General features: G+C 39.3%; 1 protein-coding gene across 2 annotated transcripts in view; it reads right to left on the reverse strand.

The window, feature by feature from the left end:
* Positions 1-17651, reverse strand: part of b3glcta (beta 3-glucosyltransferase a) — a 174942-nt gene that overhangs the window by 75573 nt on the left and 81718 nt on the right. For both annotated transcript variants that reach the window (XM_053506669.1, XM_053506668.1), the window contains exon 4: positions 2252-2361. In XM_053506669.1, the coding sequence (XP_053362644.1) occupies positions 2252-2361 (110 nt within the window). The remainder of the gene's footprint in view (positions 1-2251; positions 2362-17651) is intronic.

A 17651-nucleotide genomic window follows, 5' to 3' on the forward strand; every position in this document is an offset into this window, starting at 1 on the left:
TATTGGAAGGCAACATGTGCAGCATATTTCATTTTGTTATTATTTAATGTGGATTAACAAGAAATTCAAACCAATAGAATGCCCTATACTTGGCTTAAAAGCAAACATTTTTTCATTAATTAACTAGTATCATGGGGCTCTTACACACACTCACCGAAATGCCAAATGTAAAATGCTACTGTCCGGCTAATCTCACTCATTATACAGTAACATGCAGCACAGGAACAAGGCTGAGTCAATAAATAACAAATCAGAACTGCGCTGAACGATTTTAAATAAACACAAACGTCAGTCACTTTGGATTTGCCGAGCCAATCATGGCTATTTATTGGTAAGCAGTGAAGGCCGGCGTTTCTTTATAAATATGAGAATTTCTGCATTTCTAAGAGACAGTCTATTCCTCTTATCATCCAGACTGTGTGCAGCGGGGCTGAATAGTCACTCACTGTCAGCCCGAATGCACGCAGCGCGAGGTTAAACCCCGGCAGCCTCGGCCAGGGAAACGAACCGTTCCCTATTTTTCTCTTTATTATAATTTTTGTGATACTAATTTCAGCCTTTTAACTCTGCAGAGTAAAGCTCAAGCTGTTCGAGGGCTCCTGCTATAGGTGGTTAAGTGACGGTCGAGTTACAAGAGGTAGCTGGTGCCTTTGAGAATAACTTTTCATACTCAAAAGTGGTGAATAAGGTTTGTTTTGTTGAAGCTTTCGGCAGACATTCCCCATATGGTTTTTCTTCTTAAGAAACTTTGCATATAGCAAATCTGACACATTTTTAAAGAGGTAATATTTTCACACTGGTGACGGCAGGTTGAGATTTTGCATAATAAGAATAGTACGGTTTATGTGATTTTAAAAAATCTAAGTTACTCCGATTGGCCCAATCCCCCAGAGCACCCCAACAACCTTCATACCTTACTACTTCTTCAAACCTATATGAGATTAATGTTCCTGTTGCACACCCATCATCTCAACCAGATGCAATGTGGGAAGGGAAAAAAAACAACAACCATACTGGACCTCCTATCTGTACTCATGAACATTTGGAACACATTCTATTCATTCTGAATAATGTAGTCGGTTATGCCCCTTCTACACACAGACACACACTTTTTTATTTGCCATCAAAGTAAATGGACCACCACTGGCCCACCGCTGTGGAGATATTATCCGAGGGTGGTGGACCATTCTGAGCACAGCAGTAACATTAGCACAGAGATGTGTTTGGTGTTGGTGAATTTATCAGTATTCCTAAATTCTGTGATTGGTTGTTTTTGTCACTTTTATACACATATATAAAAGTCTATGTGCAAAAACATATATGGAAAAAAAAATCGAAGAAAATTCATACAAACAAAAAAGTTCATATTTTATGGATTATACTGTAAAATTAAACTTTTTTTCTGACTGCTCCCATTAGGGGTCGCCATAGCTGATTGTCAGGTTACTTCATTTGGAACGGATTTTAAATTATCCAGGCTTGGGTTAGAGGGTGCACTGACTAGGGCAAACCCTTGAGGCTGTGGTTGGTTTCCTGAATCGAACCATTGAATCAAACCCTGGTTCGCTACTTCTCCACCAGGGAATTGGATCAAACAGTATAACTTCATAAACATATAAAATGTTTATAGTATAGTCATTTACCTATTGTAAGCAGGATCAGGAGCCTACACCAGGAAATAGCAGGAATAAGCCCTAAATTACATTTTTTTGTTTTTGGGTGGTGGAAGAAAAGAAACCGAAACAGTCAGAACTCACTCGAACCCCAGCCGTGCCACCATAATGCTTAACATCAAATATTTAAATGCCATATGTATGTATGGAGCTGACATAATGCCACCAGGTGTTTGTGTGTGTTTTTTAGGTCATTGCACTACGATTCATAAAGTTTCCTTATTAGAAGAACTCCTGCATAGTTGTTACAACAGTTTATTTTAAGAGCTTTATAAAATGTAATGCTGTGCCAAGTTGTGTAGAGAGAAGAGAGTACGTGCAGACAGAGACGTGTGAAGAGCTTTCAAAAAGGGAAACTCAAAAAAAAAAAATCCAACTATAAAAGCAACTATATTAAAATATGATACCTGGATGAAGACAACTTTCCTACTGAGTGATGACAGACTGTGCGTGGTTACAAAGCAAGCAAGAAAGGAAGGAAGGAAAAAAGGAATTAAAGAAGGAAGGAAAAAGAAAGAAAAACACTTGCAGGAGGGATATGACGAGGACACACAGGCTGTGATTTAGAGTAAGGGTACCTCTTGGAGCGCCTCAGCCTGTAATAGCAGATCCGCTCGCAGTCTCTGTGCTCGCTGAGCGTGGAAGGAGTTCCTCTGGCTCTGGATGACAAACAGCACCTCGCTAAGTTCTGCAAGCACAATCACAGATAAAGGGTGTTAGCTTTGTGTGTACAGTACTGTATATCTAAGCGCAATCAAAAAAAATATTTACAACACAGAAATTCTGAAAAATTCTGTTTATTTATAAATCAATACTTGGTGGGAGCTCTTTTAGCATGAATTACTGAATCAGTGCTGCTGAGGCATCACTGAAGACTAGGTTGCTTTAATAGCAGCCTTTAGCTCATCTGTATTGTTGGGGGTTGGGTCTGTTATGTTCAGCCTGGTGTTTCTGATCTTCCTATTGACAATAGCCGACATATTCGCCATAGAGTTCATATATATTTTTAATATTATTCATAATAAAAAATAATATTTTCATATTTTTTTTTAATGTGAAACAATCAAAATGATATTCTGTTGTTTTTACACAGGCACTGAAGCTGTTGGAACCCTATTGTTTTTTTTCTTCTTCTTCATCTTTTCTTTTTTATTGGTAAACACCATTCCTCTCTTTTGGGATTTGTGCTACAGATTGTGGTGGGGCTTCCACATGCTCTGACGTTATTAGCAATGAAGCAACAATGCAGAGCTAAGGCAAAATACGGTGCAAAAACATGGAAAAGTCAATGACTCAGTACAGTAAGTCCATGGATAAAAATAGTCTTAGAGGGCACTTTGATTTCCTACAGGGGCATTTGCGATGATAAGCTGGAATTGGCTGCAATTACAGTATGATGGGAGTGCTATGGTACCATATATCATTTAAACACTCTTAAATCGTTTTTTACACGTGAATGATACAAATTTATACATACATTACGAAAAAAATTCTCCAAGAATTCTTATTAAATCTTACTAAAATCAATATTAGTACACATAATATTTTCCTGTCACTTCTAACTCCCTCTTTGTATAACACAGTGCATCACTGTAAAGCTGTAGCTTCATCGTGATTTTTTTAGCCAATGCAAGCCAGCTGTGGATCACCAGGGTCACATGACACATCCCATAAGCCATAATCTTACTGTTGGACTTTCTGAGAATTGTGGAGAAAATGCGAACTGAATTTAGCCACAGAAACACAAGGCTTGTTGAGATATGCCCACTTGACCTAAAGGTGGCGCTATAGCATACAATTTTACATTTTCACTCATACCCCAACAACGTCGAGATCTAGAGACAATATATATATTTTTTCTCAAGTTCTTTTAAACATAGGATTTAAAGTAATGACTGTTACCTCCAAAACCTTGACAGATTTGAGCACACGGTTCACACGCTTCTTGGTCTTGGTTGTCTCTTTGTGTCCATGTTTTCTCAGATTCTGAATAATAGTCTCCCTAAACGCGCTGCTATTTTAATAACATTGTTCCCTTCTGCAGCTCTGTGAAAGGTCAATATTTCAGTTCTAGGTCTTGTAGGAGCCATTACCCTGAATCTCGCTGACTCCTGACTCATCTCAGCAACCTACTTCTTTAAACTTTTTGTGCCTTAAATGAAAAAGAATTTAACTAAACAAAGGTATCAGACTCCTTAACGTTGAACAAACAGTTAAATCTTCAACTTAATTGATCAACTGTTTGACATATCAGGCAGTGTCGTAACACTTGGTTCACTTATTGATTGGCCACCGATCGGCCTCGCATATAGCCAATTCCGTACCGATCACACGCACTCCCCATAAAAGTGTTCACGAGTTCGAATCCCATCCCATGAGCCTAAGGAGCAGCCTGGCCGTGCTTTCAGAAAGGAAGGGTGACATACTTAAACTCTCACAGCAAGCGACACTGGTGACTCTACTCATGCGGGTAGCGCTTTCCTCCTAACCAAGCATGGGCAGTTCGGACAGATGCTGGTGTGTCGGAGGAAGCATGTGATAGACTTCCCACTTACTGGTTGTTTTCAGACAATGCAAAAGATATCTAATAGTTTTATTATGAACATACAGTTGATTATTTTAATCAAAGAAAAGTAAGTTTTAGAAATGAAAATCTGCTGGACCGAAATCAGACAAAAAAAAAAAAAAAAAACACGCACACAATGGATGCATATCTAATTTTAATACTAAAAGCAAGTGACACAGGCTTTATATATAAACTGCAAGACTGAGGTACTGTAGGTGTCTCTTTAGTTCTTCACTCAGAAACCAGTGTGTCAGAAAAACATTGCCCTCGGTTTTCTAAGTTCTCGGATGCCTAGTTTCAGACTGTTTCTCCAAACAGGTCATAACACATCACATCATGCAGAATAAACACATATTGTTCACGCAGTAATGCAACCGCCTCCTCCAGACAGCAGACCCGGAGAAAGCATAATCACAATCCAGTGCAGAATTTATTCCACCCACATTAAAGCACAGACACTGATATACAAACTCCATCACCCGTTACTAAACTCTCCTGTTGTCATGACTTAATATTACAATAAGGCTGATAATTAAGAAAATTACCGAATAAATTAAGTAGGGAAATATAATTAACCTTCCAATAAACTCACTCACTCAGTGTCTATACCACTTAATCCAGTATTCAAAGTCGCGGGGGGCCTGGAGCCTATCCCAGGCTTAGGATAGGGTGCCAAACCATTGCAGGACACACACACATACACACACTTATTCATACACTACTTGGGAACGCGAGTTAGTTTAATCAGCATGTCTGTGGAAGGTGGGAAGAAACCGGAATACCCGGAGGAAACCCACCAAACACGGGGAGAACATGCAAACTCCATGCACACAGAGACGGTGATCGAGCCTGACCGGGAATCAAACCCGGACCCCGGAGGTGCAAGGCGCGACAGCGCTGACCACTAAACCACCGTGCCGCCCCTTCCTATATTATTTGGAATACAATATGGTTTCATTTCAACCATATGCACAAAACAGAAAAAAAGGACAATACGGGACAATGCAGTGCTGACCTGTAAACAGAATGCACAATAATACTACAATAAGTAATGAAATATGGGGTAAGTGTAAACACAACGTGCATGTTCATTCATTATTCATCTTCTATACTGCTTTATATTGTACACAGGGTCACAGTTCTCTAGACCTAGAGTCTATCCCAGAAGACTTAACGCAGGGGTCACGGTACATCCTGGACAACACACACACACACACACACACCACAAATGCAAATAAATGCAAAAAAAAAAAAAAAGTAACCCCATCAAATATGGCTCTTAATTTACAGCAAATATCTCTCGGCAGACTATAATGGAATTTCTAGAGCAGACACACTCAGCAAAAACTAACCCCCTGTGTCTTTCTCACTCATATGTGCTCGATGTGGGATCACTCCCCCCCACAGAACTTCAATCACCTCGGAGAGCCATGAGAACCCCCGACTCTGGAGGTCCAAGGCCATAACAGACATGTTAGCAGGTTGTCAAAAATGTGCAATTTTTTGCAAGTATAACAATATTTAATTTACTATTAATAGTAGGAGTGCTCCTCGAGCTATTATTATTGCATTTCTGCGAGGGCAAAAAACTTTGGCAATTAATGAAACCAAATTCCTCTTCCAGAACGGGCAAGGTGTGCTAATTATTTTTCTAACAAATCTGATCAAAGCTCTTCCAAACATTTTTTAATCATCTGATTCATGTCCATTTAACCGTATTTCCCTCACTCCAACAGTATGAAACTTCCGTCCGTGTCTCTCAAAGCATAATGGAACAATCTCGAATTTTTGAAGATCCTTTTGGTACTCGTGCTGAACCACTTCTATCCCCTGACTCATACTGTAGCTTGCTCGTTTTTTGGAAAACTCATCTTATTGAAGAGCTAAAGTAACTCTACTACTCTGGTTAAAAACCATATCATCAAAAATAAGTAACCCCTTCAAAAACTGCCCTAAATTCACTGCAAACATCACTCCACAGATTATAATGGGATTTCTAAAGCGGACACACTGATTCAGCAAAAACTTACCCCCCGTCTCTCTCTCTCTCTCTCTCTCTCTCTCACTCATATGTCCTCAATTTTGCATTCAACTCCACAGAACTTTAATCACCCTGGAGAGCCAGGTCTCCTGCCTTGTGTGAACTTTAAATAGAGAAGTTTGGTTTGGTCAAGGTGTTTGGGAGCGATCCAGGTTTGTTTAGAACATGACAAAAAAAAAAAAATAATTCACATGCATTTTGTACTCTGGTGTCAGGGTACACTCTCGGTGTTGAGAGTCAGAGTCGTTGCTAAGACAACCGGCCCAAACCGCACACCCTCTCCTCACACACACACAGATCTTAGGAGCTATGGATGACATCTAAGCCATTTCCACTATATGGACCAGCAAAACTAATGCATCTGTACACCCCTCATTTACAATTTCTTCAGGAATTGCCCCTAGTTACTAATATAATGGGTACATTTTACACCAGCATAGTTAAACTGTATATGTTTAAATCAACTAAACATCACAGGATATGTAAATGCTGTCCCAAAAAAACAGTGCAGCAAACCTTCCCTGTCAGCAAGTATAAATAGGCAAAACTGCTGAACAAGCACACAGCAATTACACCTGCACTGATGGAGCTGAATAACACAACTAAACTCAGGCTCCAGGCAGCACGTCCCTTCATGATCCGTCAATTCTTGTGGTCCTGAGATAACACAACATGTCCGAGATAAAGGCTCTAAAAACAAGTCACACATTTAAAATAGCGAACAGTACTACAGGACTGGGTTGAATCGTGCCTTATGGTCTTTATATGTTGAAACCTTAAAATATTCCTGTCTGTTTTTGTCTCGAAACTGGACGTGGGAACGGTCTAGTGTCTCATGCACCAAAGTTAACTTGTTTAAAAAACAAAAACTTTTTCAGTATCTAAGCAATCTATTCTAACCCTAAAAGTCTTTTGGTCTCTTTGGATTCAACTCGGTTGGACGTCCATAATAAATATTTTACACACAACCTCGGGGAGAAAAAATCTTGCAACCTGACAGCAATAAAGCGACCACAGGAGGAATGAGTTTACAGCAGGTTGTAATTTTTACTCCATTCACAATATGGCACCAAGACGGTCAAAGAGACACCGGAGTAAAGAAGAGGTGCTGGTTCTTATTTCAGTTTAGGATAAACATGTGTTTTGGACGCGATGTGAAAATAGAATGAAAGACTGATCAAAGCCATACAAGAAGAAGTGTACTGTAGCAGCACAGTGGCATAGTGGGTAGCATTGTGGCTTCGCACCTCCAGGGTCGAAGGTTTGAGCGGTGTCTCGGGTCTGTGTGCACGGAGTGTTTCATAATTTTCCCGTGATTGGTGGGTTTTCCTGCACAGTCCAAAAACATGCACATTAAACTAAATAGCATCCCTAAACTGCCGGTAGTACGGATGTAGATGCCCTGCGATGGACTGTCACCCCATCCAGGGTGTCCCCCATCAGTGCATCCTCCTACAAGGACAAGTGGTATACTGTAGAGTTCTCTATGTTCTCTCTGTAGAAAATGTCTACAAAAAAAAAAAAAAAAGTCCAATTGGGATAAAAATAATCAGAGTGATCACAGGCAAGCACCCTATTTAAATGTAATCCCATTTGTATAAGACTTTTCATAAAGCAATTGAGATACAGTATAGCAGGGTTGCATTTTTTTTTTTTGACAAAAAGGTATTAACTGTGAAAGGACAATAGTCAGGAGCTGATACATGGAGACAAATCCATGACATTTCTCAAACCTCACAGCAGGCACTGTAACCTTTAACGAAGCTTTATATTCAACACCCAACCGGTGCAGCAGTGACAAAATGACAGAACCTTTTCCTATTGTGTTCCCACTGATGCTTCAACAATACCGCTTGGATTGAGTTCGAAGCTGGAATAAGCTGTTAGTCATGTCAAGTTAGTAAATAATAGTAAATAGCAAACATCAAATTGAGAAATCTTGGCGAAATTGTTAAAACAAAAAACAGATCATCGTGCATCAAGACAAAGTTTGCAGCAAAAAATTCCATACAAGTGTGAGGCAGATGCGGAACACTGCAGAAAAGACACGACTAAACATAAGAGATGAAGAAAATATTAGTATTCTAAAGCGCACATACTGTACTTCCAAATATAATGAGTCATAAAATGTCAAAAGACAACTGCACAGCGGGAGAGAGCACACCTGGATATATACTGTACAAATACATTCACACACACTCATATTTGGAGATGTTTCTGTCTTGGTGCCAAAGTGCTTTTAGAAAAGGTAAGCGAATAAACCCAGGCAATTCAGTTCACCGCTGGGATGGATCGTAGGCCCAGAGCTCATCAATATCACCGTACTGGTATCCCAACAGCACTGTTGTGTTTAGGATGATTTTTAATAGTTAGCGACATTGTATGTTCAAAGGCGCTTTTTTATTTTTAAAATTAATTAATGATTGCTTTGGTAATGATGCTTTGCAAAACAAGACTCAGGGAAAATATATGCACTCTTCTAAAATGATAAATGTTATTATTGCATCCCTCAACGAGACCGCAAATGTAAGCCGTTTTCATAAACACGATCATTAAAATATATGAAGAAACGAAATTTCTCCAGCACCACGACAATAACCTTGCACCAAAATCAGACCTGATACTGACCTATAAACAACACCTTTATTTATAAGCGTTATTATTATTATTTTTTATTCCAGGAAATTACAACAGTTACAGTATAATGTCACCATTTTTAAAAACGAAACGGTTCTGGTAGAGAAATAGGCCCACTGCAGCTCCGTCGAAGTCTGAAGGAGAGTTACGATGTCTTCTTTTTCTGAGTCTAAATCATTGTCAGACAACCAGCGCCAAACTGAAAGTCCAATTAGTGAGTAGAAAAACCGCTACATTAAAGACAACCAGAGATAGCTGACACTAGCTTGAAGCATCACGCCACTATGAAGGATGGGTCTTCACCATGCAACTTGATGATAGATTTTTTTTAAGATAGTAAGAACATCTCAGACCACATGTAGCAACTGACAGGTATGCATTTCATCATCAATTACTACTGCAGTATATGTGGTCCTAAAGCGCTCCTGTTTTACTGACGAACAAGGTACTGTACAGAGGTTCCCACAAACCATGCAGAGCGACTCAGGATGCACCGATTTAGCAGCTGCACAATGATATTGGTCAATGCCTATCAGTGATTATGTTGCGCTGGTTACATATTGTGTTGGTTCATTGTGGTCCGGCTGGGATAACCTGTCATCAGGAACACATTAAAGAAGACATTAAAGACAACCAGAGACAGCGGACACTAGCTTGCAGCATCATGACAGATAAAGGATAGGTCTTCAAGATGTGACTTATGGTAGAGCTCAAAAAGAACTTTAGAAAGAACTTGACATGAACTGCTTAATAAATCTTTAATTCATTGCAATTATTCTGATCTTAATAACAATGAATTCAATACATGTTTTAAGACACTTCTGGAGACTGCAGCCTCCCAGCTCTATGGCTTGAGTATCTCCGTCTCCATAGCATAGTCAGTGGACTCTCCTCTAGCCAGGTTACAGATCTCCACTGCAAGCAAGCCCTTTAAACTTTTAAAAAATTCTCCCATGGGCTATTTTCCCCAAATAAATACATTAATCTAAGACATACTGTCACATATTTTCACTCTGGTGTCTGCATATGGATGCACTTGATGGCAAACCACGTCTTTCATGGTGATGGGTTTACTGATGTAACTGAGAAACATTTTAGCCAACATCCAACCAACGCGGTCATAATCTCCTCAGACTATTATTCAAACTGACATTTTTCTATACCGATGCTCAGCGGGTGGAAACGGGCACAGTGCCATGCCCATCACTCTTTTCCAGTTCATGGATTCATGTTTGATTTCCAGCCTGGCAAAGGGATCTATTAGCTAGCATCTTTGAAGAGTATATTATTATTGGGAACAGTGCATCTTACAGTATCACTGGTCACTGAGACACGCCACACCCGAGTATCCATGATGATTTTGGTTAGTTTTTCTTACCCATGTACCATGTGACCCAAGTCAGGATATAAAAATGTTACAGACCACTGACCGATCAGTTTCTTTATTCTCCTTCTTCTTTTTCATCTGGCAGCTCTAAGAGGCAAAATGACAGTCTAACTTTCCTTTTTTACCCACAATCTTTTTTTTTTTTTTACCAATTTTTCATTCCTTCCAACAACCTTAACCTCAGTCCACGTTTTATTATCCGCCCCCTGTCTGCTCCTTACATACAGAAGGGTATCGCCTAATGGATCTGTACAATGAACCTACTGTAAAATGCTACATGACTTTTTGTATTTTCTATTCTACTCACACATCTTTGCATTTTTATTAAAGATTAAGGATGTTTGAGTGTGCATGCATACATTAAAACAAATTTGCCATGCCTTTGCTTAATAATTTACTACGTGGGAACTGAGTGCACAGCACTACATATATTCTACGGATTTTATGACTTTCAACTGATTTTATGAAAAAATGAATGCTCTTCAGAAAAAAAATCAGAGTCAAATCACAGACTAGTTTTCAGATAGTAAGAACATTTGAGGCCACATGTAGCAACTGACAGGTATGTAATTCACACTCACTTGACATCTATTATTCTATGACCAATTACTGTGTGGTTCCCACTAACGATGCAAAGCAACTAAGGACGCACCAATTTATCAGCCAGTATTCGCCATTTTAACTGCCATCGGCTTATCAGTAATTCAGTTACCATTTACCGATGGAAGTGGCCATTGTTTTTTTTGCTACATCACATAGATTTTAACATGCTGTGTGGTGGTCTAACTGGGATAACATTAGCCTACATATCTACAGCTTCGTGAAAGATCCAATAGCTGGCACAGTAATACCACCCAAAAACAGCACCCTATGCCATGACGTTCTAACATGGCCTGGTTTAGGGACTGAGGAAGAGCCAGGAGCATGTCCTTAGCAATAGCCCTAGGAAAGGTGATTAGTATAGAGAGCTAAAACCGAGCACTCTATGACATGACACTACAATCACTATGTCATACTGTATATGACTTGAATATGGAACACAACAATCATTCCCTACACAATATTTTACAGAGGAAAACTTTCAGTTTGAAAGGTTAGAGCAGAAAAAGATGGTGCCTTATCGTCTATACCGGTTTATACCGGGTCATGGGGGGTGTTGTCTGGAGCTTATCCTGGGAGACTTGGGCCACAAGGCGAGGTACACCCTGGATGAGGTTCCAATCCATGACACACACCACGTAGTGAAAATATAACCCATACCCTGGAGGTGCAAGGTGACAATGCTAACCTCTACGCCAACGTTTTTTATTAATAACCAGCTAAAGTTGCTACCATAAGTACTTACCAAGGATATTTTGACATGATGCGGACAGGAAGGAGGTAACATCAGGGCTTAAAGAGGGATTTGTCAGGTGGAGGAACTCAGTGTCGCGGTGCAGTTGGGGAAAATAAGTCAGACACATGCAAGACTTTTTCCACCACGAGCTAATTCTTTTTTAATCGCAGATACCGGAAAACCTTTTTTGATCCATTTCACCCCTTGGATATCGTCACCCATCATCACAATCAGGATTAATTCAAAAGTGCGTTCGAAAACAACACCACACAATAAAATCGTTGAAACGTCTTGAATCTGTTCACACCCACACACATGGACACATATTCTGTCTCTAAACGTCCTTTCCCATCAAGAAACGCTAACTTTGCTCTCACGACAACACTCTAAGCCAAAGAAATTCTTTTAATAACAAACTTTTTTTTGCACAGGCGCTCTGCCAGTGCACCATTACAAGTTTTAATTAGGTGCTTTAAGCTTTTAAGCAGAGGGGTGAAAAAATAACAGTCATCAAGAAGTGAGCAATGTGCTTCGTAAATTCTGATGAAGCAGCAGGAGCTATTGATATTTTTTTTTTTTGAAGGGCTGTGAAATGAGGCTCATTTTTCACGACACAAACAGGGCAAAGCAAGTGGAGGGAGGACAGCCTGATCATCTTGCATTCACACAGTAGGAAAAAAAAAATGGTTGTGATATGTACAGTACAAAGATACGTGGCGAACTGGAAGGGGGGAAGCTTTTACTTGCAGGATGAGACGCTTAAAGTCTAAGGCTACATTCACATTAAAACCCACATGGCTCAATTCGGATTGTTTGCTTAGATCGGATTTGCTTATCATAATTAAAAGTGATTTTTTTTTTTACTCTAAGTGGACGTATGACATGGACATATGATATGAGCACATTAACACATCTTTGCTCGTGCCATCTGGGTTTAAACAGATCATAACATAAGACCAGTCTTGCGACCGCTCGTTCATTTCAAACAATGGATGTGATTTCAACAAAAACATGCTTGGGGAATTCGCTTTAAAGGATGACGAGCAGTTGGTATTTTTTGCGGTCCTGAAGAAGAAACAAATCCAGACGCCTTGCTTAAGCTGTTTTATCAGCTATTTCTAGCGCTGTTAGAAACGGGTGTGCTGAGTAATGTGAGCGATTGTTGCACACATGCAAAGTCGCATAAATTCCAATCTACATGTTCTAATTCAAGGTCCTAATTTAGGACCACATATTTGATAGACCCCTAAAAGACTGTCAGATCTGTGTAACATTAGGGGGGAAAAAAATCAGAATTGAGTAAGTTCTCTGGGAATATACTGTATTACTGATGTCTCTTCAAAAGGTTATAAGCACTCCAATTCCTTGTGACCCTAGAATTTGGATATTAAGAGATTATGATTTCTCACCATAAAAAATATTTCATTTTTCTGGCTGGAACTGCAGGAAAGAAATGCATATTATTGAACTGGAAATCAACCCAATGGAAATCAACCCACTCCCCATCAAGGAAACAATGAATCAACAAAATCTAATCATAGTGCAAAATACTTTTCAATGTTAGGAAAAATCTGGAGCTTATTCCTGGAGCACCGACCCTCTATCAAAGTAAATTAGTTGCGAGAAAAGAGGGAAAAGGTGGGTATATTGTTATATATAAAGTACATGTTATGATTCATATGTTGTTTTTGAAAATTAAAACTATAAAAATATATATATAAAAATCTGAATTAGGTCACTTCAGGCTGCTAATATGAACACAGCCTAAACCCCTAACCTTTCTTACCATGCATAAAAGGATGAGTAGTGAAACGTATCTACAGTACCTATGTAACTGTAAAAAAGTCCATTTGACATGACTTAACTCCCGCATAACCTCACCAGGACGACTGAGAATCTTCATTATAATTACATTTACAACCGTCATTTACCCGACACATTGCTAACCTTACCCGCTCTTGTCGATTTCTTCTCTACAACATCAGAAAATTTTGACCATTTCTTTCTACACAGGCGACTCAGGTGCTTATTCAGGCCCTCGTTATTTCAAACCTGAACTACTGCAATTAATTTCTGGCAGGTCTGCCTCTGTGCACCATTTGTCCTCTGCAGCTGATCCAGAATGCAGCTGCACGTCTCATTTTCAACTTTCCCAAGTTCTCCCACACCACCCCACTTCCCTGCTCCCTGCACTGGCTTTTTGTAGATACCCGCATCAAGGTCAAAACACATATGCTTGCCCACAAGGCTAAAAATGGCCCAGCACCCACCTACTTCTCAGCTCTAATCACACCTTGCACCGCACCACGTGCCCTCCAATCCTTCTGCACTGCTCGGCTGGTCCCACCATCTCTCAGAGATTGAAGAAGACTTGCATCTAGATGGGTTTCTATTCGGGCACCTAGGTGGTGGAATAAACTTCCTCTAGATGTCCGTACAGCTGAGTCACTGGCAGTCTTTTAATGACAACTAAAGACCTATCTGTTTCTTTATTATTTTCGTAAAAAAATGTAAATAAATAAAAACCTTCCCAACAGCATTTGACCCTATGATATATTTTGTAAGTAACAACCTAGTAAGCAGTGTTAAGATTGACCCAATGACGGAAACTAAGAGGGGTCAGAGGTTATGTGATGGTGTCGTTCAGAACAATAGCCACATATTGTAAGAGCAGCATATTAAAGAATCAAAAACATTCTGTTGCTTAAAACTTTGACCCTGTCTTCTCTGTTGAGAAGCCAAAAAAAGGAAATAACAGAGAAAAGAAAAAAAAAAAAAACACAACAACCCGTTTGATGGTCATTTGAGCTCAATCCCCTAGGTTCTAGATAAATCAATAATAAATCCTCCCAATGCATCACAACCAAATTAATGGTGCTGTGGCTTAATCATTCCAACTGTCGCCTCAGCACCCAGTTCGAATTTTACCACCCAGTCTACGTGCATGGAGTTCGCATGCTTTTCCCATGCTTGGTGGGTTTCCGACAGGTACGCCGGTTTCTTCCACAGTCCAAGGTTGACTGGTGTTTCCAAATTGCCTGATTGTGTGATTGGATGTCCTTGTGCCCTGCGATGGATAGGCACCCAATGCATGGTGTACCCTCATTTGAGCCTCAAGTTCCCTGAGATAGGCTCCAGGTTTCCTGCAACCCTACTTGGGATAAGCAGGATTGATGATAGGTGGGTAAATAAATATAATAAATAAATTAGATGCAATAAATAAAGTTTTAACCCTGTTTAAAAAAAAATCTTATTTATGCAAATGAGCTGAAGACTGACTTCCTAAAATTACTTGTGAATTGAATTAACGTATTGTTTCCCTAAAGATCCAAAACCCGCTCATTATTGTTTTAAAGTTTTTACTTTACCAAATACAATACCTTATAATTCATCCAAAACATGAACAGATGCCCTCCAAGCATAAAGCCTTAATTGAGGTGTGAAGGACATCAGAAAGAGGAAAGACACTGTCAATGCAGGTTGCGATGCTTAATTACGAAGTACGGCCCCTCTGACCCGACACTGGATGTGCTACAAAAGCAATTTAATGTAATAGTTTTTTTGTCCCCGTATCTCTGCACTGCTTCTGATCTGCATGATCTCCCAGTCAGAGGGAATTACCTCCCCAAGATTTCTTTGTCCATAATCAGGAAAGTGCCTTATAATGGAAACAAAAGACATGCATGCCCCTTAGCAACACCCTTCACCCTGTATGTCCTTCTGATGTGCCGTGGTGAAAATTTGTAATATCCGAGACATAGAAATGATTGTGTGTAGGCGGGGGGTGGGGGGGGTCTGGTTATACTAATCTCAAGAACTGCATTCTGCTCAGACATCTACCTCATGGAAATAAAGATCATCACGTACATGAGGAAAGTGCATAGAGAAAAATATAATAGAGACTATAATTAAGAGCCTGGCATTAATTTTGGGCTCGAGTCCTGGTAAATTATTCTCTGTAATTTGGGCCTGTACATGTGTGAGAGACAGAGAATGAACTGTTTCCTTTCACAAGAAATGTATAAACAAGATGAACAGGAACACGGCTTTACAAATTAAACAAGATGAAACATTTTGTCATTACAGCATTTTACAGTATTTTTTATTTTAAGTTATATATGTTGTTGTTTGTCTGAGGTTGTATTTGCCTAATCTGAGACCCAATATAATAAGATGATTTTTATTATGTAAAAAAAGAGAGGGTACTAACTTTTGCAAATGACTTTAAATGTTAGATGCATGAAACTTTGAGAAAATCTGCTCTGAATCTGTCATTATCCTGCTAACAAAGTCATTACATCAGTGCTGGGAAAAAAAAAAAAAAAAACTAATTAAACCAGAGTTTAACTGCGCTTCCGCACTAATGGCTTTCGATTAATTATTGAACAGGACGGGCTGAGGAACAATCTTTCTATGCTAAAAGCACCCATCAGTCCCGGTGATCACCTTCGTACATTCTAAACATCTGCATCTAGCCAAAGCAGGCAAAGTAAGCAATCAATAAATCTACTGAATTATAGAGCGGACTTTCAGAGCAGAGCTTCGGCTGCCAAAGGTACCACGGAACATTTCGCTGCTGAAACAGAGGAGGAGCTGTGTGATCGCTCCAAAGCCCTCTGGCTGAAAGATCCAATAACACTGGCACAGAGGGAGGAAAAGAGAAAGGTGGGCAGTGAGGTCAGCCCTGTGGGGTACATGATTTATTTATCTGCTTACACAGATGCAGTTCTCTACTCTCATACTGGCATTTAGTTTTTTTTTTTTTTTTTTTTCCATTGCTACAACCTAATAAAAGAGTCCTGAAAAAATTCTTTAAGGTTTATACTGTATGTGAAAGTCCACATTTCTATTTTAAATTATAACTTGAATCCATGTGTAACATGTGCAAAATATCAAATAGAATCTCATAGAATGTATAATAAAAAGTACTTTATTATAGTGAGTTATTTATGATATTGAGATCATTTATGATATTTGGTAGATTTACATTTAGGAAGTGCTTTGAAGTTTCCATCATTAGATTTATCCTTATACTGGGTTACTAGGTTATTAACTAGAAATACCACCATCATCAGTTACCCTCACCCTTGTTTGTTTTGTGTGTGTGTGTAGGAAGGGGGGTTGATCCAAATACCTAAGAAGCAGATCGGTCTTTAGTCATCTCTTAAGGATAGCCCAGAGATGTCCCTATCCAGAGAGACTTAAATCTCATTTACACAACTGAGCAGTTGAGACTTAAGGGCCTTGCTCAATGGACTGACATGCTTGGCAGTTCAGGGATTTGAACTCGTGACTTTCTGATACACAGTTCAACATCTATCAATTATCTTAAAGCACAGGTACTGTAAGCCTGGAAAAATTCTCAATTACATTGGTTTTGAAGCACAAGTAATAGGGCTGTGTCCCAAGACACATTTAACATACTAAACAGGATGCCTAAATATAATGGCATAAAAGGACGATGATGGAGATGCAACTCAAATATTCATGAGTTTAAGGATGTAGTTATCTGGTATTTACATTTACGGCTTCTGGCAAGCACCCTTATCCAGAGCGACTTACATTTATCCCATTACACATACAGTAGGAGCAGTTGGGGGTTAAGGGTCTTGCTTAAGGGCCCAATAATGGCTAATTAGTGATGGACAGGTTTGAACCTCGGACCTTCCGATCATCAGCCGAACGACTTAACCACTGAACTTATCATCATCGCATTAATATAACAGAGTTGAATTCTCTATTAGGAAGAAAAGAAATTAATAAATAAATTGCTTGAATGAGAATAGTTTTGTTCTCATTCAATCCATCACTCAGTAGTAGTCATGTGGCATACAGTAATACTGAATAGAAGCAAACACTTTATACGGCTCTCCCTGAAGTTTTTTTAAATTGAACATTTGAAGACTTTTTCATACAAATCTTTTTGTACTTTTTTTTTTCATTGCTGTAATTCTTTTGTGCTGCAAGGTCAATGGAGTAACCATATATGAATTCTCGCCCATCTAGTGTAA

This window comes from Clarias gariepinus, chromosome 11 (genome assembly GCF_024256425.1).
Source record: "Clarias gariepinus isolate MV-2021 ecotype Netherlands chromosome 11, CGAR_prim_01v2, whole genome shotgun sequence".
NCBI classification, from domain to species: Eukaryota; Metazoa; Chordata; class Actinopteri; order Siluriformes; family Clariidae; genus Clarias; species Clarias gariepinus.